The 24,364-nt window shown below is 45.0% G+C and overlaps 1 protein-coding gene across 1 annotated transcript in view; it reads left to right on the plus strand.

Annotated features, from left to right (window-relative positions):
- Positions 1-20,786, plus strand: part of HEPHL1 (hephaestin like 1) — a 35,905-nt gene extending 15,119 nt beyond the window's left edge. Inside the window, exons 5-20 of the mRNA XM_009644914.2 lie at positions 659-913; positions 2,475-2,643; positions 3,346-3,485; positions 3,655-3,786; positions 6,531-6,742; positions 7,188-7,338; positions 8,549-8,761; positions 10,934-11,147; positions 12,931-13,070; positions 13,782-13,922; positions 17,050-17,156; positions 17,567-17,789; positions 18,517-18,656; positions 19,268-19,427; positions 20,425-20,505; positions 20,584-20,786. Of these exons, the coding sequence (XP_009643209.2) occupies positions 659-913; positions 2,475-2,643; positions 3,346-3,485; positions 3,655-3,786; positions 6,531-6,742; positions 7,188-7,338; positions 8,549-8,761; positions 10,934-11,147; positions 12,931-13,070; positions 13,782-13,922; positions 17,050-17,156; positions 17,567-17,789; positions 18,517-18,656; positions 19,268-19,427; positions 20,425-20,505; positions 20,584-20,786 (2,681 nt within the window). The remainder of the gene's footprint in view (positions 1-658; positions 914-2,474; positions 2,644-3,345; positions 3,486-3,654; positions 3,787-6,530; positions 6,743-7,187; positions 7,339-8,548; positions 8,762-10,933; positions 11,148-12,930; positions 13,071-13,781; positions 13,923-17,049; positions 17,157-17,566; positions 17,790-18,516; positions 18,657-19,267; positions 19,428-20,424; positions 20,506-20,583) is intronic.
- Positions 20,787-24,364: the final 3,578 nt, after the last annotated feature.

The raw sequence follows: 24,364 nt of genomic DNA on the forward strand, positions 1-24,364 counted from the left end.
GGGCCTCATGGATGGTGGGCTGGCTGGTACAAGCACTCCTGCCCTTCAGAGATCCATTGGCCAATAGAACTTTATGCCATTTGGAGATCTGGTGTAAGAAGTTAAATTCAGATATTTCTCTGTATTTTGATTGTTCTGTGGAGCCCAGGAGCTAAAATATTTTGCAAAATATGAGTCTCATTCTCCTAGTGTCCTGATACATTGTCAGGTGTGGGAGCTGAGGAAGAGTGAGCTGACTAGACTGATTTGACTGATATCATAATTTTCAAATCTAAATTGCTTAAGCCTGGCATATAATGGTCTATTTATGACTCAAAATAAGATGAAACAGATTTCAGAGATACTAAATAGCTGCAGAACAAGTTAACTTCATTATCAGGCCTTTTTGGTCATGACTTGGCCTTTGCAACATCTTGATATCACCCAGGAAGTTTTTCACATACCCAACCAGAGAATTTGGGTCATTTGATCATCCAGAGCTGTAAGCTGTATTTTCAAAATGTTACTCTTCATCAAAGAGCCTGTGAGGGCCTTATTCAGTGTGGACGTTCAGACAGTTTCTTTTCTGGGCCAGGAAAGGATCATCCTTAGAAATGGGGTCAGAGGCACTTGGCACTTCTCTTTCACCTCTCATAAAGTTTCATACTTTTGTTTTTAGCTATTAATGGTTATATTTATGGCAATCTCCCCGGCTTGGAGATGTGTGCAGACACTTCCTTGTCCTGGCACTTGTTTGGCATGGGAAGTGAGATAGATATCCACGCTGCGTATTTCTACGGCCACACGTTCACTAACAGAGACCAGAGGGCAGATGTCGTCGGTCTGTTCCCAGCAACGTTCATCACAGCGGAGATGACTCCCGGGAACCCTGGGAGGTGGCTGATAACATGCCAGGTTAATGAGCACTTACGAGGTATGCTGCTATAGATCTCCTTGATCCTTTCAGAAGTTGCAACTTCTATTATGCTTGGAAAAGAAACCTGAGAGATGTTTCCAGGGGAAGCAGGATTTGACACTTTTTTTTGTGACTAACTATACACTTTGGAACTATTTCACCAGATAAACATCATGAATATGAGTTTATTCACCAGTGGGAATTACACATGTTGGGCCAAACCTTCAGGTAGTATGAATGACTTGGCTGTATAATTCATATGCAGAAGGCTTGCTAAACCCAGCACTGACACCATATGCTTCCTATGTAAACCAGGGCTTTTGATGAGCAATGAGATGAGCCTTCATCATCACTTTTTGTTGTAGACAAGTACTTACGCATAAAGAAAATTCATGCCAGCTGAACACTTCACAGATTTTTCCCTTCACAGAAATCAGACAAAAATTGGCAGTGTTTTCAGAAACCTTTATGTGAAGGAATTTGATGGCGATGTGATATTTGTGTGGTGTGAGAGCCTGAAAGCACATATCGTAAACTAGATCTCATGACAGCAGGCACTATATAATTATCATATCAGAGATAAGTTGGGAAAATGTTTAAGAACTTGCACATTGATTTCAGTGGGATTTGCATCAGGAAAAACAGACTCGATTCTGGCAAGCAACAAATATCTTTAGTGTAGTAATAACCAGCCTCTCTATTTCAATGAAAGTTGTTGTGGTTTAACTTGGCAGGCAGCTGAACACCACGCAGCTGCTCGCTCGCTCCCCCTCCTCGCAGAAGAAAAGAGTAAAACCCATGGGTTGAGATAAAGACAGTTTAATAAAACAGCAGAGGAAAAGAATAACAATAACAATAATAATAATAATGGTAGTAGAATATACAGAATACATAAAACAAGTGATGCACAATGCAATTGCCCACCACCCACTGACCGATGCCCAGCCCGTCCCAAGCAGCAATTGCTGTCCTGGCCAACTCCCCCCAAGCATGACGCCATATGGTCTGGAATAGCCCTGTGGCCAGTTGGGGTCAGCTGTCCTGGCTGTGCCCCCTCACAGCTTCTGGTGCCCCTGGCAGAGCAGGGGAAGCTGAAAAGCCCTTGACTGGTGTAAGCCCTGCTCAGCAACAACTAAAGCATCAGTGAGTTGTCAGCATTCTTCTAAATCCAAACCACAGCTCTATGCCAGCTACTAGGAAGAAAATTAACTCTATCCCAGCTGAAACCAGGACAAAGTCAAAGGGAGATGATGCTATTTTGCCCACTTCAGGAGGCACTCTGACCCCCAAAATCATTCTACCATCCTTACCCAGATTCAGGAATGAGTAAATAAGACCACTAAAGAGTGTCATTGACCTCGGTGGGTTTCACCTGTGGCATAAAGTACCACCATGCAAGAGAAGGGTGCGAGCATCTGGCCCGGTGTAGGCAGAGGTAGTCTATAAAAACAGAAATTTACCCTAGTAATTGTTTCCAATCCATGTAGCTCCCAGGGAGTTTTGAATGTGCATTTGTATCCATGAGATTGCTGAGTCCGCAGCTGGCCAAGGACTGTCTCCAGACTCTTTCTCCTCCCAGGTGGTATGGAGGCACTGTATGATGTTCAGATCTGCCAAAAAAACCTGTCTCGGCCTTTACCATTCAGTCACAAGAGAATATATTATATCGCTGCTGAAGAAGTGCTCTGGAATTATGGACCTGACGGTTATGATAAATTCACTGGGCAGGGTTTAAATGCCACTGGCAGGTAAGCTTTCTTGTCCTCTCCTGTTGTGTTTTAATTTCAGGAGTCTGGGTGAGACTTCCCCAGTGATTCACCAGGGCTGGGTCCTGCACTGTTATTAATTTTAATTGAAAGGGGCAGGGAGGAATGGATTTAAACAACCTTGTTGGGAAGTCAGATTCGTAACTGTGATGCTCAGAGTTGCCTTCTGGAAGCACTTATCTTGCTCCATTAAGTCCATGGAGAAAGTGAGCCCTGCTGACGTACGCAGAGTTCAACACAGTTAAAACTACATTGAGACTCCTCGGGCAGCTTTCACACTTACAGTCAGTGTATCTCGGAGGTGCCGTGATGGTAGATTTTTCCCCCTGTTATTACTGATGAAGATGAACTGTATTACAGTATCTCCCAGGAAAGCTAATGAGGATTAGAGACACATTGCACACAGGTCATGGCACAGGTCTGGCCCTAAGGTAGTTAGAGGTAAGTTGACATAGATGTCTCCGTAAGCAAATTTGGGTTAAACATGTGAAAGACTGATGCACAATGAATGCCCATTTGTTAACTAATTTACAGCTGTAATCCCTTCGTCTGCTAGAAAAGTGTATGCAAACTACTAACTTGGGGGGTCGTTTCTCCTGTGTCTGGAGCAATAACTTCATCTGAAATGAAGGGTTCTGCCTGAGCCTCCAATTATTTAACCAGTCCAATTTGTTAATTCCACAGTGAATCTGCGATATATTTCACACAAGGGACTGACAGAATAGGAGGGCAATACTGGAAAGTTCGCTATGTGGAATATACTGACGCAACGTTCAGTAAGAAGAAGATTTGGTCAGAGGACATGAAGCACCTGGGAATACTTGGTATGGTGAATGTTTTCCCCTCCTGCCATTTCCTTGGGTTCAAAAGCACATCTGCTTGGATCCCGTGGGGAATTTTGTGCATGCAGCTGCCAGTCAGCCCTCTCTTGTTTAGATGGAAGCATGTTAGAGGGTACTTATTCTAATACCTTCCCTCACTCTTTTTTTTAAGGCCCTGTTATAAAAGCTGAAGTGGGAGATACAGTGCTAGTTACTTTTGCCAACAAAGCCAAAAGAAGCTATAGCATTATGGCCCACGGCGTGAGCTTCAGCAAGCTGTCAGAAGGCGCTCCCTACCTAGATGGTAAGTTTTGACCATACTGCTGTATTGTCACATCCAGAATACCTGAGTCTAAATATCTTCCATTGCTCTGTTGGTTTGCCTTTTTGTGGATGCTAAGGCACAGAAGGGATGATTTGATTAATTTGTATCTACCCTACATGTCACAACCCATGGGACTCCCCAGTCTGCCAATGTGATGGTTCTTCCCCTTGGACATGTACCAGACAGGGTGTCTAAAACTAGCTGAGGGCCATGATGAGCAAATGTCACAAGCACAATCCAGTTTGTATTAGTTCTAATCTAGTATCACTCAACTGCACTCAGTGGATCTCCTCTGGACATGCTCCAGAATTATGAAGCTTAGGATCTGGTGCGATGGCCCTGCTGAGTCTTTGGGTATAGTTATCCACATGGTCTGGGTTGCTTCACTCCTGTTTCTCTAATCCAGGTCAAGCATTGCCCTTGCTTCACTGTCAGGATAGTCAGTGTTGGAGGCAGCTTTTATCTGATTGACCTGGAATGTGAAGCAGCAGTAATCCTTATTAATCCTCATAAATAAGTAAACACTGAAACGGAGCATTTACCAAAGGCTTCCTCTCATTTTGAGCAGGGACCGGATCTTTATCACCTAAGTTTAACCATTAAATGTTAATTGTCATGTTTAATTGGAAGGTACCTTTTTCAGTCAGTGACAAGAAACAAACCCTGCAGGGGGTGAGAAGTCCCATTTACTTTGAACACCATTTTAGGAGACAGTAGGTCACCCTCTGGGGACATGTCTCCATCAACTACCAAAGAAGCCTAGAGTTTGGGTTAGGGACTAAGCTTTAGATGGCTTAAGTAAGATGAGCTGAATCCCATCCATAGTGTTTACAGAGATAATATTGTGGTCTCTGAAAAAGTTTTTGCTGCATTTGCAGCACTGAAAAGAAAGGTAGGTTTCTTGTTGTCTAAATTGCTTTGTTTCCACTACAACACACCAGAAAGAAACTCACAGGACATGATCTCTCTTTTGAGAACTGCTAAGAGAATTAGGCCAACATGTAAAATTCATAACATGATATAATTACATCAATGGAAAAGGCTTTATTAAATTCTGTTGGCTCTAGTTGCTGACCTTGCAACAAAACAAATTTGCATCGTGAAACAACTGGCTTGAATTCAGCCTTGAAGTTATCTGCACACATCCTAATGCCACCCATGGTGGTTGTAGTTCCCTGATGGAAGTGCAGCTTCCCTCTGCTTGCAGTCCTGTGGTGCTTTCATTTAACACTCCCCAGCAATGGCGCCCATCAGCACTGCGCCCTTTGGTGTGGAGCAAAATCAAACCAAATCCTACAATTCAGCAGCAGTGTGCACTGCACACCTCCGGGTCTTTGGAGAGGAACCTGACTCCAGATTCATCAACGACCTTTCTGCCTCTTCTTCTCTCCTTGGTACCCCTTGTGTCTTGGATTTCCATCATATCTATCTACAAGTGTATACATGTAGAGGCCCTACAGGGGCTGTAGGTTTACGCCGAAGGCAAATGACTTTTCAAAGGCTGTGCGTTGTCCGAGTGTAGCTTATTCATGTGAAAATACTGTACATAAATGTACCTACAGACATCTACAGATGTCTGCAGACATCTTTTTTCAATTGTGCTTGCAGGAAACACTCTTCCATGTTGCACTTGACACTTGTCCAGTGTCAGGGGTTTTCTAACTCCAAATCAATGTTCTTTTTATTGAGCACTGCTGCAGGATGAATCCAGTAGTATCAGACACTGTTAAAGCAGTACTCGACTTTGTATTGTGGTTTGTGGCAAATAGAATGTGTTCATATATAATCCTGCCATTTTCACTCGTGTCTACGTTTTCAAGAGGATTCTCTTGGACTATTAGAGAGGACTATTAGATCGGTGCAGTCTGCTGCTGCCAGACACATCAGACTGTGCTGAGAAAATCCAGTCAAGGGATGCCTAAGCATTAAACAAAATTTCTAATTTGATCTTCCTCATAGCAAAGACCAGAAAGGTTAATTAGCACTTTTTTTCTACAAAGGGTGAAAGGCTGACCCCTTTTCCCAACTTTCCTTTCAAGTCCCTTTTGTAAGTCCTCTCTGAGAGGATATCAACACTCTTTTACAGTGGCTAAATTACACGAGTGGCGCTCCATCCACCCTGTGCACAGCAGCAGACAATGGCCCAAATCCTTTAAAAGGAGCTTCCAAAAAAAATACTATTGACCGCCCTCTGGAGCCTGTGACAGAGGTTCCTGTGCATTGCTACAAAATCAAAAAGAAACAATTACCAAAATCAGGTTCGTTCTGAATTTCTGAAAAGCCATAGCTGCAGCTCTGTTCTCTGATGTAGTTGCTTGGTCAGTGCTTAATGAAAAGATGGAGTCTGCATTCATGCTGCAGATTAATCTCACGATAGGGCAGGTAAGCTACAAACATTAGAGGAAGCCATCTAAGAGCAAGGATGAGCTCTGCATGTCTTGTCTAATTGGATCCAGATTATCCAGATAGTGTTGGAAGGTGTCTGGGTGAAGCAGCTAAACTTGTTCTGCAGGGAATGGGTTTGGTTGTCCCCATGGCACAGGACACCAGTGAGATGTCCCCATGGCATCAGCGCCCAGACTATGGGATGGTGCTCGAGCTGTGGCTGCAAGCGGGAGCTTGTCCACAGAAATGAGCAGCTACGTCTGACTCCCAGCTAAGGCTTGTGTTCAGGAGACAAAACTTTCCTGTAACCTTGGTGCTTCTCAATCTTCTTTCTGCAGGCTATCTGAAGCCAGGAGCCCACGTTAAGCCAGGTGAAACCTTCACATACAAATGGAGGGTGCCTGAAAAAGGAGGTCCAACAGAGAGTGACCCCCCCTGCCTGACCTATCTGTACTACTCAGCCACTGATGCCGTCAAGGACACCAACTCCGGGCTTGTGGGGCCTTTGCTGGTCTGTCGGAAGAACACGCTGAATCACGACGGGACGCAGGTGCCCAATATGGACATCTGCTTGTCCCTAACAGCAGGGTGGTGCACTGGTGGGGGTTCCCATATGGGCCAATTTGCCCAGTTCCCAGCTCAGTTTTAAGAGATTAAGCAAATGTCATTCCTCAGGGTAAAAGCTGACCTAAGGGGGTGGTTAGGAAGATGAAACTGTCATTCCCCAGTATTCTGGCTTGTGCCTAGGTTTTCCATCTTTTCCATGTACTTATTGGCAATGAATGCATCTTTCCACCCTAAGTTAGTAATGGACACTTTATTTATCCTTCTGGCTGATGGAAGAGTGCCAATTCCTGTCTCTACAAGGACATAGGAAGAAGGCAGCTGCAGTTTTGGGGGGAAAGAAAGCTTTGTTTTAAAAAAAAAAAATCATTTTTACTTGGGTAATTCTGCATAGAATTTTCTTAATGTCTTGGCTTCCTTCTTGGCTACAGAAAGGAATAGACAGAGAATTTTACCTCCTCTTTTCAATCTTCGATGAGAATGACAGCTGGTATCTGAACAAGAATATCGAAGCATTTACTGGAGACCCTTCAAAAGTAGATGAAAATGATGCAGATTTCAAGGAATCCAACAAAATGCATGGTATGAAACATCTAATATCTGTTAATGTTACCTTTTCTTCAATCATATTAGGAAGATGAGTTGGCATTTTTTTATCATCATTCATAGCTGACTGCAGTGCACCGGAGGGTGAGGTGGAAAGCTGTCAGTCAGCTTATGGCCAGCTCCTGATGCCCTTGGAGGGCACATTGAAAGCCCAGTCACATCAGCAATGGATGCATCCACCTACACCTAGAGAAAGGGAACAGAGTGTCACTTTCAGATGCAAACCTTGCGTCTGTCAAAAAGCATAATGCCAGAGTCAGGCACCAACTGCAGAAAGGGCCAGTGTTCACTGGTGATAAAAATTTCACTGCTGGCCTTGCACTGACTCAGACAATGAAGGTCCACCTGCTCTGCTATGCCAGCTCCCACCTGGGCAGTGACCACCTCTGGAAGAGGAGAGGCAAAGACTAGGGAATGGCCAGTAATATTTTAAACCATCACTTCTGGATGTAAGTGTCTGACTTCAGCACAGACGTCCTCCAAGTTACTCCTGACATGACAGACTTAAGTAAATCACATAGCCTGTCTTTGGTTTAGTTTTCTGAAGAGCACTGAGAACATATATTGTTAGAGAACCTTGGGGCTTTCTGGACCCATCTATTTTACTCTTCTGTTATGAGGTGGTATCTCATACTAAAGTTTTGTTCTGCCATAATATGTTTCACCCAGTGATCACAAAGAGCATTTAAGGATTAGGGAGTTTAGCCTCATAACACCCTTGTGAAAGAAAGTGAGGTATTTTGAAAGTCAAAGTGGAAATCAAAGGTCAAAATCACACAAAAAGGTGCCATCAGAAATGAATTTATAACCTGGCCTCTTTATGGCCCACTCCATGGCCTTAATGATCTGGTTATATATTCTCCAGGATGAAAGGAGGTACCTAATTGATACATTAACTGGTGTCTGTGAGGCATCCTGAAAAGCTCGCAGGAGAAGTGCTACATCACTGCAAAGGGCTATTGCAAGATTTTACAGGCTAAAAAAAAGGTAGAAGCTCAGAGTTTATAGGAATAGCATTTAGATATTAATTTAGTGTCACCCAGTGCGACCTTTGCTTCCCAAAATGCCCCTTTAATTAATGTCACGGCTTGCTGAGTTGCGAGTCTCTTTCTGGGAAGGTGGTAGGAGGCTCTGCGATGAGTTTCCATTGACCTGTTGCCAACCGGGATCTTTCCTTCTCCTCCAGCGGTCAACGGCTACTTGTTTGGTAATCTGCCAGGCCTGGCCATGTGCAAGGATGACAAGGTCTCCTGGCACCTCATCGGGCTGGGCAGCCACTACGACATGCACGGGGTCCACTTTCAAGGAAACACCATCGACCTGAGAGGGACGACGAGGGACGGGCTGGCCTTGTTTCCTCATTTATCGGGGACAGCGCTGATGCAGCCAGACCGCGTGGGTACGTTCATGAACTTATCTTGGTGGCGTGGCACGTGCAGAAATCGGGCAGCCAAAATAACAGTCGGTGAGATGCTCTGCCCTGCACGAGGGAGCCTGGAAGCGTGGAGACTACGGGGACATGGCATAGCTGAGAGTTCAGGCTGGGCTACTTTTCTGGAAAGGTGCTATAGATCAAAAACATGTGTGCACCAAAGAGCAGAGGCTTTGATGACCTTGGGATAGGCAGAGCAGCAGGCAGAGAGATAGCTAATGGGATGCTCACAGAATTGCCATACCTCTCAAAACAGGATTTTTTAGCAAAGATAAAATTCACTGCTATGTAGACTGTCAACATCATTTAAGGTATTTTAGGACTTCAATATTAGTTTTTCAGTAATAGTTAGTCTTTAAGACTTTCTTCAGAAGCATATGCATTAAAGATACTTTTAATTCTCATGTATGATCCAGTGACACATTCTTCAGACTCAGATGGGGTGAATTGCTTGTTGGAGACACCAGAGAAGCTTAATGACAGAGAGTGCAACGGTTCTTTTCTTTACATTGGTGCAACTCTGTTTAAATCCACAGAGTCATCAGAGTTGTGCAAGGCTTTGCCAAGGGCCATCCTTGGCTGGAGCACCTGATAGAAATACCTGTTGGCCTTGTGTACGTGCCAGGGTAGACATCTGGCACTGGTGTCTATAAGACAGCAGGTCCTCTTCTTATGCATATCCCATACATTGCCACCATCTGTCATGAAACTGCACCACAGGATTCACACTAAACAATATATTCTAGGAGATTATTAATTTTTGCCAGCTAACCTTCTATTGGCAATAAAGGAAATTGAATGAATTATCAGATCTTTACAATCACCAATGCATGTGATTTTCTTTAACTGCATGTTATTTTACCTTTTTCATCACTTTTGCCCTGGAAGCACAAGGAATGAGCTGAGATCTAGTCTGGACAGAGCTATGCTTCTAATTTTGGTTCCATCACTGACTCACATACAAGGCAGCCATGGAAGTGCTTTCCGCCTTCACAAGAGTGCTAGCAGGTGGAGCTATGCAGGACCATGTTGTGGTCAACATCTGCTTGAGTAAATGGGAAGGACAGTAGAAAGGTTAAAATCTGCCCATGGACATGCCAAAAGATGCTCCGACTGTCACTGCAGCTTTTGATCATCAAAGCTACAAAAAACCCCAACCTGGTGGTCTGGCCTTTCATGGAGAGAGAGCAAAGGGTCAGAAAGTTTAACTCAGTTGGTTTTATACCATATAGATGCATATAGATGAATGGTTATGAGCAGCATCTTTGTGTTTGTTAGAGGCATTCTTGTATAATGGGTCTCCATCTGTATTGCAAAGTTGCTAAGAGGCCGCCACTACCCTGATTACACGGGGCAATTCAGGGGCTCAGGGGAGAGTCTCACGCACCCAAGGCTGGCACAGCAGCTGCACACTCAGGGACAAGGAAACAGCATCTCTGAAACACACACCCTGCTCCTCTATGCCTTTATCGGTGTTTGCGCTGCACACACCTCCGGTGTCTTCTCCTGCTCCCCGTGGGCACGTCTGCGGCACGGGCAGCACCGGTGAGGACTTACTGGGCAGCTTGTTCCTGCTGCCAGACATCTAATCCACTGCTTTTCAGAGCTCCCTTGGCTAAGTTAATCTAACTCAAATAGTTAGAAGTAATTTGTGGAGATTTCTGAGTGAAGATGGAGCAGGCTAGTGTTTCCTACGGAGCAAAAAGTTACTTGCTGACTTACGGATCTCCATTTGTGTCGGCATTCACATTTCGCTTTTTGTTGAAAAACCTGTTGTAATATAGGAGTTACAGGCCACAGCCCTGCAATGTCTTATGTGCATGTTTACTCCTGAGTGTGTGAATGTCAGCCTGAATCCCCATCTTCTTACATCTTGGGACCATTGAGCATGTGGTGACTAAAGGAGATGATGGGTGCACATCCATTTTACCAACTAGTTTGTCCTTCAGGCCCCTTAATTTTTCAAAGCCAGTGAGTTCTGAGCGATATAAGCATCCCCTCACTTGACTTTCCATGCAGCATCACGGATTGGGTTTGTTTCAGGACAGACCAGAGATGTAAAAGGCACAAGACCTAATTTGCCAAGCCGCTTTTTAAAGTTTTTTTAATTGCCTAAATCTCACGCACTTTCCTTTCCAGGCACATTCAAAGTGGTTTGCAGGACTTTTGATCACTTTGTTGGTGGGATGAAACACCTCTACGAGGTCAGCAGCTGCCGTAATACCACCCGAGCCCAGCAGCAGCATGGAGCCATGCGGCTCTACTACATCGCTGCAGAGGAGGTGGAGTGGGACTATGCCTCAAATAAGAGCTCAGTACCGAAGATTTACAACATCAGCAGCAATGAGGAAAGGTACCCAAAGTAAAAAAAACACCTGTGGGCATGGGGCGCACTTACAGTGGAGGGGGAACTTTGAAGCTTCCTTTCATGAAGCCAGCCTCGTAGTTTTTAGGAGGAACTCTTCGCTGAACAAAATATTGCTACACTGGACACTTTTAAGATGCATCTGGACAGGGTGCTGGGCCATCTTGTCTAGTCTGTGCTCTTGCCTAGAAAGGTTGGACCAGATGATCCTTGAGGTCCCTTCCAACCTGGTATTCTATGATTCTACAATTCTATGAAAATATGAGAAAAGGTAAAGTGACAGCCTCACAGACTAGACAAGTTCACAGGCAGCATTTTCAAATGTTTTCACCTCAGAGTGTCTTGTAATGCTGTTGAACCCAAGAAGGCTTCCAAGTCCCTAAATCCATATGTGTGTTCTAGCCCTGGCTCAGCCCTACAGTGATGCTCCCCAACCCCCTCCTCTCCCTTCCCAGTCTCTCCATCCCAGTGCTCTGGTTTTCACAGAGAAGAAACCCAGGTATCTGCCCCAGATGTGAGCCCCTGCAAGCAGTGCAGATGCATTAGGGAGGTGCTGATTCTGCTTCGCTGCAGCCCCCAGCTCCCTAGGAAGGTCAGGATGCAGTAACAGCCACAGGTGAATCCTGTCTATGCTGCACTGTGCTAAGGAACAAAAAGCGCATGCAGAAGGTACTTGTTCCAGATCACATTGCGCAGGGAGGTCTCTGAGACCACTTTGGTGAAAACAAAAAGGAACAAGGAACATATTTCAGAACTAAACGTTAGAAAAGTGGCTGGGAAACTGCACTTGGTGAAGAGGAAGAGTACAGTGGAGCCAGTAGAAAATATACCTGAAAAGCCACAAGTAATGAAATGTTTCAAGAAAATATTAACTCCAGTATTGTCTAAGGCTGCTGTTGCACACACAAGGTATTACTACAGTAAGTGGTATTCCCGGGGCATTCTTTTGCTTTTATTTAATATGTTGTGAGCCAACCTCGCAACTCCCCTGCCAGGGGCACCGTGGAGATGAGCTGCCAGGAGACAGAGCTGCTCTCAGAAGAGGGTGAAGCTCTCCTTTGCTGCTGGTGGTGAGTGTCCTCTGCTGGCCAGACAGCCCTCTGGGATCCCACAGGAGCAGCAACAAACTGTGGGTGACTGCACAAACCCAGAGGGCACAAAAAAGCATCCTCTGCCAGGTGCAGAAGGCAAAATACATTTCTGACTTTATCTTTGTGCTGGGAAAGCATCCAGCCCTGCACAGTACACAGGAGCAGGCGGGCAGGGTAAAGCAGCCCCCTCTTATCTCAGATGATGGCATTGGCTTTTGCAAGGTTAGGCTTCAGTTATCATCTTCCCGTGGCTGACTAATAGGCGAGATAGTGAAAGCAGCCATCATGGTAAGAGGATTTGGGTTTGCAGGGATGGGCAGTATCTTTTATTGGAGCGGAGGGTGCAGCTAGCCAAAAAGCAAGAGTGGCCAAACCTACTCTTAGCTGGAACTTCATCTCTGCTCTGACAGCTCTGGTGAAGGATCTGTGTTCCCAAAAATTTGTGGTGAATGCAACATGGCCTCAGCTTTACCTGTTTGAAAAGGGTGTGCATTTAGTCAGGATTATCACAGGTGTTATTTGCTGTTTAAAATCTCTTGCAGCGTGCAGGGCTTCACATCAACCAGCACGCTGGACCAAGCCGTATATTCTTATCACATTGACTGTGAATAACGCAGCAGTTACTAGCTTTTAGATATGTAAGGTTTAGAGCTTTGAATTTTTGCCTTTTTATTTTGCAGCTATGGGCACATTTTCCTGAGCCAAGCAGAAGATATGATCGGTTCCAAGTACAAGAAGGTGGTTTACAGGGAGTACACAAATGGCAACTTCACGCAGCGCAAAGTGAGGACGGAGGAGGAGGAACACTTGGAAATCCTGGGCAAGTAGCTCTCACAGCTCACAGACCGAGCCTGATAAGCAAGAGGATTGCTTTCAAAAACCAAAGAGTTTTCCCAGCTTTGTCAACATGGAATAAGGAGTTTCTTAAGGAGTACTAATAGGGAGGATGCAGGAATGGCAATTCTAGGATTTACCTTAGCATCAGAGCGTGTAACATGGTGGAGGCTTTTGTAGGTATATTAAGTCAATATCAAGGGGCTGGATTTCTATCTGAAATTGGGCAAGACAAAATGTTGTGTGTGTCATAAAATAACCACCAGCTCACGTTTTTTATGGGATGAGAGGTGGGCAACAGCTGGTCATAAAGTAGTCAACACTCTCTAGGAATTCCCTTTTTTTGCAGTGCAAAATTAAAAAAAATAGTCAAGAAAAAAGCTGTTAACAGTTTAAGAAATAAAATTTTGAGAGATACAAAAATAATCCACATAAGTTTTCTTTAAAAACAAGCTGTCCAAAGACCTGTTTCCAGAGTGAATAGTTCTCATTGACTGGAAAGAAGAAAAGATTATTTATATATATGGAGCTTTTCATCAGCTGACACAGCAGGCCAGTTTTCATGGCTTCGCTGAAAGAACAGAAAAGTCTGAGGGTTTGGAGAAAGACCATGGCTCCTTTCTAGGCCAAGCTATTGAAAGTCTGATGAAATTCAGAAAAGCAGCATTAATCAACAGCGTCTCCTGTTTCAATTTAGGGCCGTTACTCCATGCCGAGGTTGGTGACTCTGTTCTGGTCGTATTTAAGAACAAAGCCAGCAGGCCTTACTCGATAAGCGCACATGGTATAGAAGAAGTGGGTTGTGAAGAACAACCTGAGACACCGATTACCCTCCCTGGTAAGGATGTTCTTTTTTTTTTTAAATTTGAACAACAAAGGCCATATATAAAAGCATTTTCACACACGAATGATAATCCCTCGTTCAAGCTAACACATACCTATATGTTCCTCCAGACATAATACGCTTAGCGTTTGTTCAGATACGATTCTGTGTTGTTATACATGTAGGTTCTTGATCAAGTGAGCATGCCTGGGCAGAGAACAAACCTTTGGTCTATCAAGGATAGAAACAGGAGTGTAACAGCACTATACGACCTCCCAAAAAGGAGGAAGCAAGCCCATAATCACGGCAAGAGACGTGTAAGCCAGCGCTGCATTTGCTCCAGATTGATGCTCTAACAACATTTTAAAAAATGAGAAATTCAGTGGCAGAGTTGCAGTTGGCAATGTTAACCTGCCTCTTTCTTAATGTACACAGAATTGGCATTTGCATTCAGAGCTGATGCATATCATGCAAAATGGCACTATCACATGATTTAAAAGTCTTTGAAGAAGTGTACCAAATATGCCTCGGTTTCTAGTGAGGAAAATAGTGCAAAATAATTCTGTTGCACTGAAGCAACAGAAGAACAACTGAAGAACAAGAAGCATTGAATCTTGTAGCATTTACATTTTTCATATAGAAAAATACATCTTAAAATTTTTGTACTTCAATTTTTGTCTTCGGTTTTATATTCTAGCAGGAAGCCAAACTCAAACCCAGGCATTACAGTCAATCCAAAATGTACCTACTTTTTCTTTCCATCATCCATGCCATTTTTTTCATGGTATTTGTGAGCTTTGGTGTGAAACTAAATGAAAAGAAATTCTGATGTCCTAAACCTCTCAGGAAGCCGAAATCTCTTTCCTGTAGGTAGCTGTATCCATACCGTGCACACACAAATTCATGGGCAAATGCGAGCCAGTGTCTGCCTTGTTGGGGTTTGATGAATGAATACCTGTGGTTAATATATGGGGGGAAAAAAATTATTTATATGATTCTCTTCTTCTGTTATTTCCTCCACGATGTTGTCGATGCTGTTGTGTTGACTCTGGGAACACTGCTGTCATGTCTCCTGTGTCCACATGGGAGCAGGCTTGGGATGAATTAGACGAGGAAAGGTGCCTGCGTTTGACGGCCAAAGGATAGGACTCTCCAGCAAGACCTAAGGACAGACTTTTCCTTAGGAATTTGGAAGCAGCAGTTAACAGGGAAAACAATTCCCTCAAAACAAGAATAATTCCTGGGACCTTCGGACCCACCACTACCATCTCGAAATCCTCGCTGTCTGTCATCCTAAACCAGGCTGGATTGCTCACCCCAAGCTTCCCAGAGCCCATCTAGTTCTACTAGATCCTGAACTTGTCATCAGTCAGATTTATGTCCTGCTAAATTGTGCTCCCAAGAGCACTGCCAGCTCCTAAAGAGACTGTGGGTGGCATGGTAAAGAGATGTAGAGAGCCGAACTATAGCAGCCTAAGCCAAAACAGCTCTCAGCTGCCACAGCTTTGTCCTCTCCCTGTCCATGTCTCCATTTACCCAACAGCAAAAAGGGAAAAAAACATCAATTTTCCTCTTATTTATCAGTCTTTTCAGGGTTTATGCTTCATTTGCACTTCAAACATAGGTCTTTGATGCCATCTGAAGTGTCTCAGGTTTTAAGGAGAGCCTACAGCCTCCAAATGTCCTGAAGCGAGGAGTAAAAAGTGAGGAAGGTGAAGGACCATGGCCAGGCTCTCTTCTCACATCACACTCTCTAAAAGGGGGTGATGGCAAGTAGGTTATATAGAGGTGGATGGCAAACTGTTCTCTGGTGTATGTCTTCATGGCATGAATGCCTCTGAGACTGAGGCGTCTCTTGTTCGTGTTTTCTGTCCTATTAGTGTAGTGCTGTGTCTTGAAAGCCTTTCTGATCTCCGCTGAAGTGCGTAAACCCATGCTGTAACGAACAGAAGGTGCTTGCCCTGTAAGATTAAATGATATTGCAACATTTACGTGAGACTCATTTCACATAGCATGATATTTGAGAGTCACCGTTTCTTTTTCTGTGGTTATTGCTGTACAGTAAAACCCACTATTGCATGATCCATCAAAATGGTGTAGTGGCTCAGTGACACAAAACCAGGCTCAGTCACTTCACAACCATTTAAGTTTGAAAACTCTCCTTTGCCCTGATGTCCACAGCTGTTGGCAGCTGTTGGGTTGCAGCTGTATTAAGACCACAGCCAAGAGTTCTGTGATTTCCTTGTTTTTCCTTGACTTGTAGCATGTCCCCCACTGCTCCTGGCTTTTGTGACCCTGGAAGACTTTTGGGTCAGAGACTGCATGGTTCAACATTTCTCCACCACTTAAAAGGGCAAGGTGTGATCACATCTTGGTCTCCTATCCTTCCCTGCAGTACCAGCAAAAAACACAAAGCAGGGAAGCACAGCACAGGCAGTTCATCTGAACATATGTGTCTTTGTGTTCAGTGTAGAGAACTCATCCTCACCCAAATAGATAATTTCCCCATCAGATTAGGGTTTTTTTTAAATCAAATCAGAGGTCAGGGAATCTCTGCTCAGGGAGGACGTGAGAGGTGATGGTTTTTGGGAAGGGACAGGGGTTCTCCAGTAACTGCTGAGGAGAGGGGGGCTTAGCTGGAAGAAGGAAGAACTCCCTTGTTGCTCCCAGTCAGAAGGTCAGTATGGACTCAACTCCTCTCTCCTGGCCCTGAGCACCATCTCAAAATCCCAGGGGCAACTCCACATCTCAGTGTCCTTTTCAACTGAGAAAGACCAGGAAATATTTTCTGGAGCTTGGCTCCTGATATCTCTATCTGACCTTAAGCATCGGCATCAGATCATTGATCTGCTACAAGAAAGATGAATAGTCCCATCTCCAAACTTCCCTCTGGGGGATGCCACTGTTGCCAGCATCATTTGCAAACCTCCTTTTCTGGAGGCTGTCTGCCCTCATTTACGCCACTGGAACCTTAGTGACCTCCTAGAAGGCAGAATCATGTCCACATCCCATTGCTGCATGTTACACAGATAGTTTTGATTCAGATCATTTTTTGATGAGGAGGGTAGCAGATCTCAGTTACATACTATTCAAAGCCTCTAATACCCAGCTGCTCTTGGTAAAACTGTTCTCTCTGTTTCAGGGGAAATAAACACCTACAGGTGGAACGTCCCAGAACGATCTGGCCCTGGTAAAACAGACCCAAACTGTATCACTTGGGTTTATTATTCAACAGTGAATTTTGTAAAGGTAACCAAGAAATGGTCATTAAAGATTACATTGCTGTGGATAAAGCACCCTGCCTAGCATAATGTTTCTGAAAGGATCCTGCTTCTCATTTATGCGGGGACCACAGGCTAGAGGAGCGATTTACAGAGCTAGATGCTTTGTCATTTTTTATAACAGTTGCACATGCCTGGGTAACTTAATCTACTGAAATCCCCAGGCATACATCCTGGTAATGTGATTCCTTCCTTAAAGAACAGTTGAAGAGATTTTGGGTGAAGGCAAACACATTACATTAACATATGGTTATGTAGAGAAAGATATCTCTAATTAGACAGAGTTATGATTTTTTTCTCACCTGATAGTTAATCTCTATGTATTTCATAACTGAATGAACTAGACAATTTGTAATGAGTATATTTATTTTATTTCAGGACACATACAGTGGGCTGATTGGGCCTCTTGTAGTTTGCAGAAAAGGAATTCTGGATGAAAGAGGTCTAAGGAAAGACATTGACCGTGAATTTACCCTTCTGTTTATGGTGTTCGATGAAAATAAATCCTGGTATTTGAAAGAAAATATTGAAACATACCTTCATAAGAATCCTGATGATTTTAATTCCACTGACAACTTTGAAGACGGCAACAGCATGCACGGTATGTAGGACTCGGTGGCAGCAGCCAAGAGGACAGAGGTTTATTTTTCACAGCCCTTTTAGGAAGACATTGGGTTTAGCCTGCAATTACCCAACACGTGGCAACTTCATAAACTGCAACTCTGGAAACAAAAAGGTTTCATGAGGCCCAGCCACGATATTTTCCTAACAAGATAGTTTAATCTAATACTCATGGGAAGAGGCTGTCCTGCCAGACTCCCTTTGTCGTTTGGGAGCTGCATTCCTTGCAGGCTTGTTTTGTAGGAGCGTAAGGATGACATGTGAAAACCAGCCCAGGAGTCAGGCGGAGCAGACTGGATGGGGGCAGGAACAGCCCTGGCAAAGCAAACTTCTCTTTCTGCAGAGGGTACCTATTTTAGGCAACAACTCTATTCCCTCTTTTCCCATGTAGCTTCTCAGCAAAAATCCTGTTTGTTCAGGAGTTTGACCTCAGCCAGGGAAAAACCTATTTGATGCTTTTCAAGACAGAAAAATAGGTGCTGTTGTGCACCTAGATGATTTGGAAACTGAAACAAGAATGTGACTGTCCCCTGGCAGTGGTAGAGGTCTCTATGGAGAGCTCTCACCCTGGCCACAAATGCGGGTCCCCTCTCTGCCCGGGCACCCCTTCTGCCCGGAGAGAAAGTGCGAAGGGGGCCTGAAGTGGAGGTTATCATCACCCATACTGCGGCCAGTTCTTAATCAGTCCTGTTTTGTCATTCTTCCAGCAATCAATGGGAAGATTTATAACAGTCTCCTGGGTCTAACGATGAACGAAGGTGACAGGACAAACTGGTATTTGATAGGAATGGGCAATGAAGTGGATATACATACAGTCCACTTCCATGCACAGACCTTCATCTTTAAGGTTGGTAAAATTAAGCAAAGTAAAACCTTTATAGTGTGATGGGAAATTTCTGCAAAAAAGTCCAGGTTCTAGCCTCATTTCACAGCTTGGACAGAGAGCCCTGGGCTCATGCTGAAATTGGTGGGAGTTTTGCATGTGGAGGAAATACAAAATGAATGAGATCCTTGCAAAGCTTCCACCTCTCTGAGCCTGTTATGAAACATGAATAAATGTCACTATTAGAGGGCACAGTTAGATGGGTTAAAATATATATTTCCCCATGGGTATAAGGGAAGATACAGGGAGGAAATCAGAGAGAGTTATGCCTTCTTACAGTATGGTTTTATGTTGTGATAGCTTGATGATGGCAGGACTATCTGTCTTTCAGAGAAACACCTACGCTCAACCAGCACTTGAAGTCCTTAGGAGGGGTCTCCTGGTGTTAATTAATTAATTGATTAAATGAGGGATGTCCACAGGCCTCAGTTTCCCTGTGTGAAGCACACTAGAAATGTGTAACAAGAAGCATTTAATTTGCCTTGAGGAGCTGAAAGTCTAACTGGAATATTTCAGTGCCTGTGGTGGGTATTTGGGGCAAGACTCTTAACGATGCTGGCTTTGCCTTGCCACAGACAGATAAGGACCACAGAGGAGACGTGTATGACCTTTTTCCTGGGACCTTCCAGACAGTTGAACTCGTAGCAGAAAACCCTGGAACGTGGCTTCTGCACTGCCACGTAGCCGATCACATCCATGCTGGCATGGAAACAACCTACACCATCAATAAATCAGGTGCAGTATCAGAAACATGTCCTGGGACTCAGAGGTAGTATCGCAGCAGATCGGATGGAAGGCAGGGAGGAAAGGAGGAGAGCTAATGCCAACGCTGCGCCTGCATGCTGGGGGGGAGCACCTGTAAATTACTGCCACAGCCAGTTAGCATCACCTAGGGACAGGACAACCCCCCCTAATGATATGGCAAAGGCAGTAATCTTTGCTGTACTCTGCAACTTAAAAACAGTTGGAGCTTCACAAGAGCCCCTCTAAGACAGTGACAGCCATTAGTGACCCACAGGTGGTGCAGAAAACCACTGCAAAGCTATTTTTTAGCCTTGCTGCCATGTGATGTGTGGGAGGGTATGCAGGCTGGCCTGGTGCTGTTCCTCCCTGCAATCACTGCTGGCTCATGGGGCTATTCGAGCTCCTTCCTGCATGGGCAGAGACCGGCTGAGATAGACAGAAGATGCTTCAGAAAACGATTGTTCATCCTGCCCAAGAAATAGGTGAGCTTTTAACTAAAAAATATTGGTAAACTTTTTGAGTGGTGTGGGTCCCTTCCACTACTTGTGAGTGAAGTCAGAAGTGCTCTGTGAGCCTCTCCACATCACATAATTTCACTTAACATCTGGGCCCAGCCTCTCTTGCCTGGGTCCCCGCTGTGTTTGTGAATTGATTTTATAACACATACTCATTTGGGCCATGGCACTTCAAATGAACAAGCAAATGTAGAACTGAGTCATAGAACCATAGAATGGTTTGGGTAGGAAGGGACCTTTCAAGGTCACCTAGTCTAACCCCCCTGCCATGGTCAGGGACACCTTCCACTAGATCAGGTTGTGCAAAGCCCCATCCAACCTGGCCTTGAACACTTCCAGGATGGGGCAGCCACAACTGCTCTGGGCAATCTGTTCCAGTGTCTCACCACCTTCATCGTAAAAAATGTTTTCCTTATGTCCCATCTAAATCTACCCTCTTTCAGTTTAAAACTGATTTCTCTCTCTTCTCACAGAGTGGGAAGCGTCTTCAGAAGGAGGACCTGCAAGTGGACCATACGATACAACTACTGCAAAAAATAGGACCACTGCAAAGGGTAAGGATTTCTTAAAATGTCATTTAAAACTCTTCAGACTAACACAAGATTTCTCATGAACTACTTCTCTTTTAACAGATTATGACAGCAAAGGGGGCAATTTTTTTGGCAAAACTTTGAGTCCTGGAGAAGCCAGCCTGATACTCGCAGCCTTTTTTTTCATCGGACTTGTTTTGCTGTCAACAGTATTAACCCTCTTCTGCCTCGTCACCCGCCAAGGAAGCAGGATCCATTACACGGCTCTGCATGACAAAAGTGCACTTCTAACAGATTCCCTGTAAATCCCCACTTTTAGCACCATTCACAGAGCCGCGCTGGATTTCATGACATGCTGCTAATTAAACCGGAGCAAGACATATGCTGATAGTCCTACCCCATAGCCAGCGCTCACAGGAGTGAACATGAGCTGTAGGGTTCAGCTCCAACAGCCCACGTACCTCCCATCACCGTTTCCACTCCTCTGGAGTTCAGCTGAGCTTTGCCCAAGATCAAATTTGGCAGACAAGCAGGGCAGCACGCCTCTCGCCATCCACACCGGCTGCAAAGGATCTACCCACGGGAGTAAGGAGCGGGCAGCGTGGCAGCCGTGCGCTCTGCGCGGAAACACAGGGTTCCTGCTAGGGAATAAATACCACCAGGGACTGTTTTAAGCGTGCCGGCTTCTGAAGGAGCAGATGTCAATGTGGAAGTCCCCGCGGTTTCCTGAAGTCTGGCTCAATGAATTCACTGCCATTTAAGCAATTCTCCTTTTTTTTTTTTTGTCCTGTTAAATGAGGAAACTGTGCATCGGGGACAGATTTTTAAAGGCATTTAGGGACCTACCGATATATTTGAGCACCTGATGGAGTTCAGCAGTGCCCCTGCTGTTAGTTTCTAACAGCTTTTGTTAATCCCTTTAAAAATCCGTCCCTGAGCAACCTCCGAGAAAGTTAGTTGACTTTGTCATTGCTGCTTGTTGTGGTCCTGATTCTGTACCTCTTCTTTACACCGAGTAGCACCTCATTCCCCACCTGTCATGAAGCCATCAGGAGGTTGATCCCCACGCTCTGCGAGGAAGACAGGCAGAATCAGGCCACGCTTAGTGATACTTGAATGTTTATAGCTCATTTTTAATTAGATAGCGCTCACTCTTGCCTGCTCACATTGGCTACAGCTCTTGCAGAGGAACACCAGAACAAACACGTCTGCGAAACGGTTTATCCAAATTTCACTTTGAATGTAAACTCAAGTTGCTGGGGTTATTTTTATTTTATTTTTTCCACTTCTGTATTTTGAAGTACATTCAAGTGGAGGAAACCTTACTGCCCATCACTCTTCTTGTAGCTTAACGGTGTCCTGGATTGATGTCTGGTTAATCAGTATGTTGAAGTTGCTTGGATGTTTCTCAGTTATTTCTCAATTCTTTGTTTTCCTCAGTCATTTAAGAGCACACACATGAGGTAGAACTGCAGGACTGAGCCTGAATAGGAGCTACACCATCGCAATAAACTCTTCCAGACCCCTTCTCTGAATCTTCCCTTTGAGCTGACAAAACCAAATACTCTAAGCCCTTTTGTCTTTCTGTTTTGTAAACGTGAAAATTGAGGTCTCCTGCTCTGTGCAAAACCACTGTCTGTGAAGAACATTCGCTCTCTGTATACATACTAAATTAAAGCCTTTCACCTAAACATACACTGTTAATAAAGGAAATGATTTGGTGCTTTCCTTTTAGAGTAGCTTAATGCATCTGACTTTTTAGAAACAGAATCATGTTCTGAGGATAGGAACTAGCCAGCCAAAGCGATTACAACAATATTAACCCCCCTGTTGTTTGTATGAACCTTCTGGCGCAGTTCATTTCACCTGGCACGCTTCTCAGCTGGACGGCGGCTGTGAAACAGGAACACAGCCTCCAAAGGTCCCCAGGCCGTCACCGCTGCTTGCCCGGGTGGCAGAGCATGCCCCAGGGAGCGCAAAGCATCACAGAAAGCGTCGGGCGTTGCATCACACATTGCCTGCCTGGTGCAGGCCACCCGCCGCCAGCCGTGCCCCGGCACCTGTGCTGAAGGGCAGCGACTGTGTCGGGCTGAAGGACGAGCGGGAGCAGAGAGCAAAGCAACAAAATGAACGAAGGAGGCAAACGAACACGTCACCAGGACCGGCGCGTTCTCCAGAGAGCGCTGCAGGCCCTCCAGCATGAAGAATCGGGGTTGCGAACTTGGGTGGCTGTTGGTACCGGTCCTAGAAGCAAAAGCTCAACAGGTGACAAATGTGAGATCGACCTTTCAGAACTTCCCAGAAGAATAAGCAGCTCTGACATCCACACAGTGCAAGCTGGCAGAAACTGGCGTAAAGAAACCAGAAAAGTGGCCAAAGGAACAAAACAGATTGTGAAAGAATTGATACTTTTTTTTTTTTTCCTTAAAGAAAATTGTGCCTCAGGGAGATTTTGAAGGACTCAACATGTGGATAAGAGACCTGGATGAGTATAGCCTGCTTACATTTCCACAAGACATTTGAGAAAGCCCTTAGTTAAAGCTTCTTAAAGAAATGACATCACCCTGGGGCAAGGGGAAGGGTCCATGGAGGCGAAATAACTGGTCAAAAGACAGAAACAAGTGGCCAGATTTCATGTTGAAAGTCACTCATGGGGTGCTGCAAGGACCCTTGCTCTTCACTGTTTTCTGTAAGTGGTGTGGAAGAGCATGGCCACATTGAGTGACAACCGTAAGTATCTGTAGCATGAAAAAAGAGTGATAAAAAGATAAAATTTGGTACCGATGCATTTAATGGTTGGACTTGATGGTCGTAAAGGAGTTTTCCAACCTAAATGATTCTATGATTTCCAGTAGTGCTTGGGGGGAAAAAAGCAACCCTAGCCCTATGTGCATCATACCATCCAAGCAACCCAGAAATGGCGTATTATTTGTAATGGTTTAATGGCAACGTTAGCTCAAGTGCCTTTTAGTGGCCAGGCAGGCAACCGAATATTAGGAATTAGTAGGAATTAAGAACAAAGCAAACCAGAAAACAGCTTAGTACCCTTGTAGGAATGTCTGGGGCACCTGCATCTGGAATGCAGGGTGAGTCCCATCCCCTGGCTCCATCGGGGAGAGGACACAGCAGCCCAAGAACAGCGCCAGAAGAAGAAGAAAGGGCATCAGTGTTGTAGAATGGCTCTGTATGAGGAATGATTTCCTTGGACTGGGGCTCAGAACACTAGAAAGGGCAATTTAGATAGGCTAGAGGTTCAATAAAGGGAGAGTTGAGTGCGGAAGGGAACAATTTGTCCCTTCTGGCAGAAGCAGTATGAGCTAGGGGAGTGCCACGGGCCAACACAGTGCAGGAGGTGGCTCTTTACACCTCTGCAGCTCCTGGTCCAAGGGGGCTGAGGATGCTCTGAGCTTACAGAGGTTTAGAAAGCAACTGGAAAAACAGACGGGGGGCAATGAATGAAGGGTTATTAAAAGTGAAGGCACCCCACTGACTCCCACAAAAAGTGACTTGAGATGTGGCGGTGGCGACCAAAGCACTTTGAAATGCCCCAGCACATGGTGCCAGGCGATTAAGGGCTTGGAGTGTCTGCCAGAGGATGCAGGGGGTGGAGAGCTGGGAGAAGGGACAGCTCAGGGGGATTTTATCCATGTGGGGGGTGGAGAGCTGGGAGAAGGGACAGCTCAGGGGGATTTTATCCATGTGGGGGGTGGAGAGCTGGGAGAAGGGACAGCTCAGGGGCATTTTATCCATGTGTGTGAACCCCTGGGGAGGGGTGGGGGGGTGTAGTGCAGAGGGAGCCAGGCTCTTCTCATCGGTGCCCGGCGAGCGGCCCCGGGGGCGGTGGGCGCAGACTGCAGCACAGGGATCCCCCATCCCTGGGGAC

This window comes from Egretta garzetta, unplaced genomic scaffold (genome assembly GCF_000687185.1).
Source record: "Egretta garzetta isolate BGI_Z169 unplaced genomic scaffold, ASM68718v1 scaffold58, whole genome shotgun sequence".
In the NCBI taxonomy this organism is placed as follows: domain Eukaryota; kingdom Metazoa; phylum Chordata; class Aves; order Pelecaniformes; family Ardeidae; genus Egretta; species Egretta garzetta.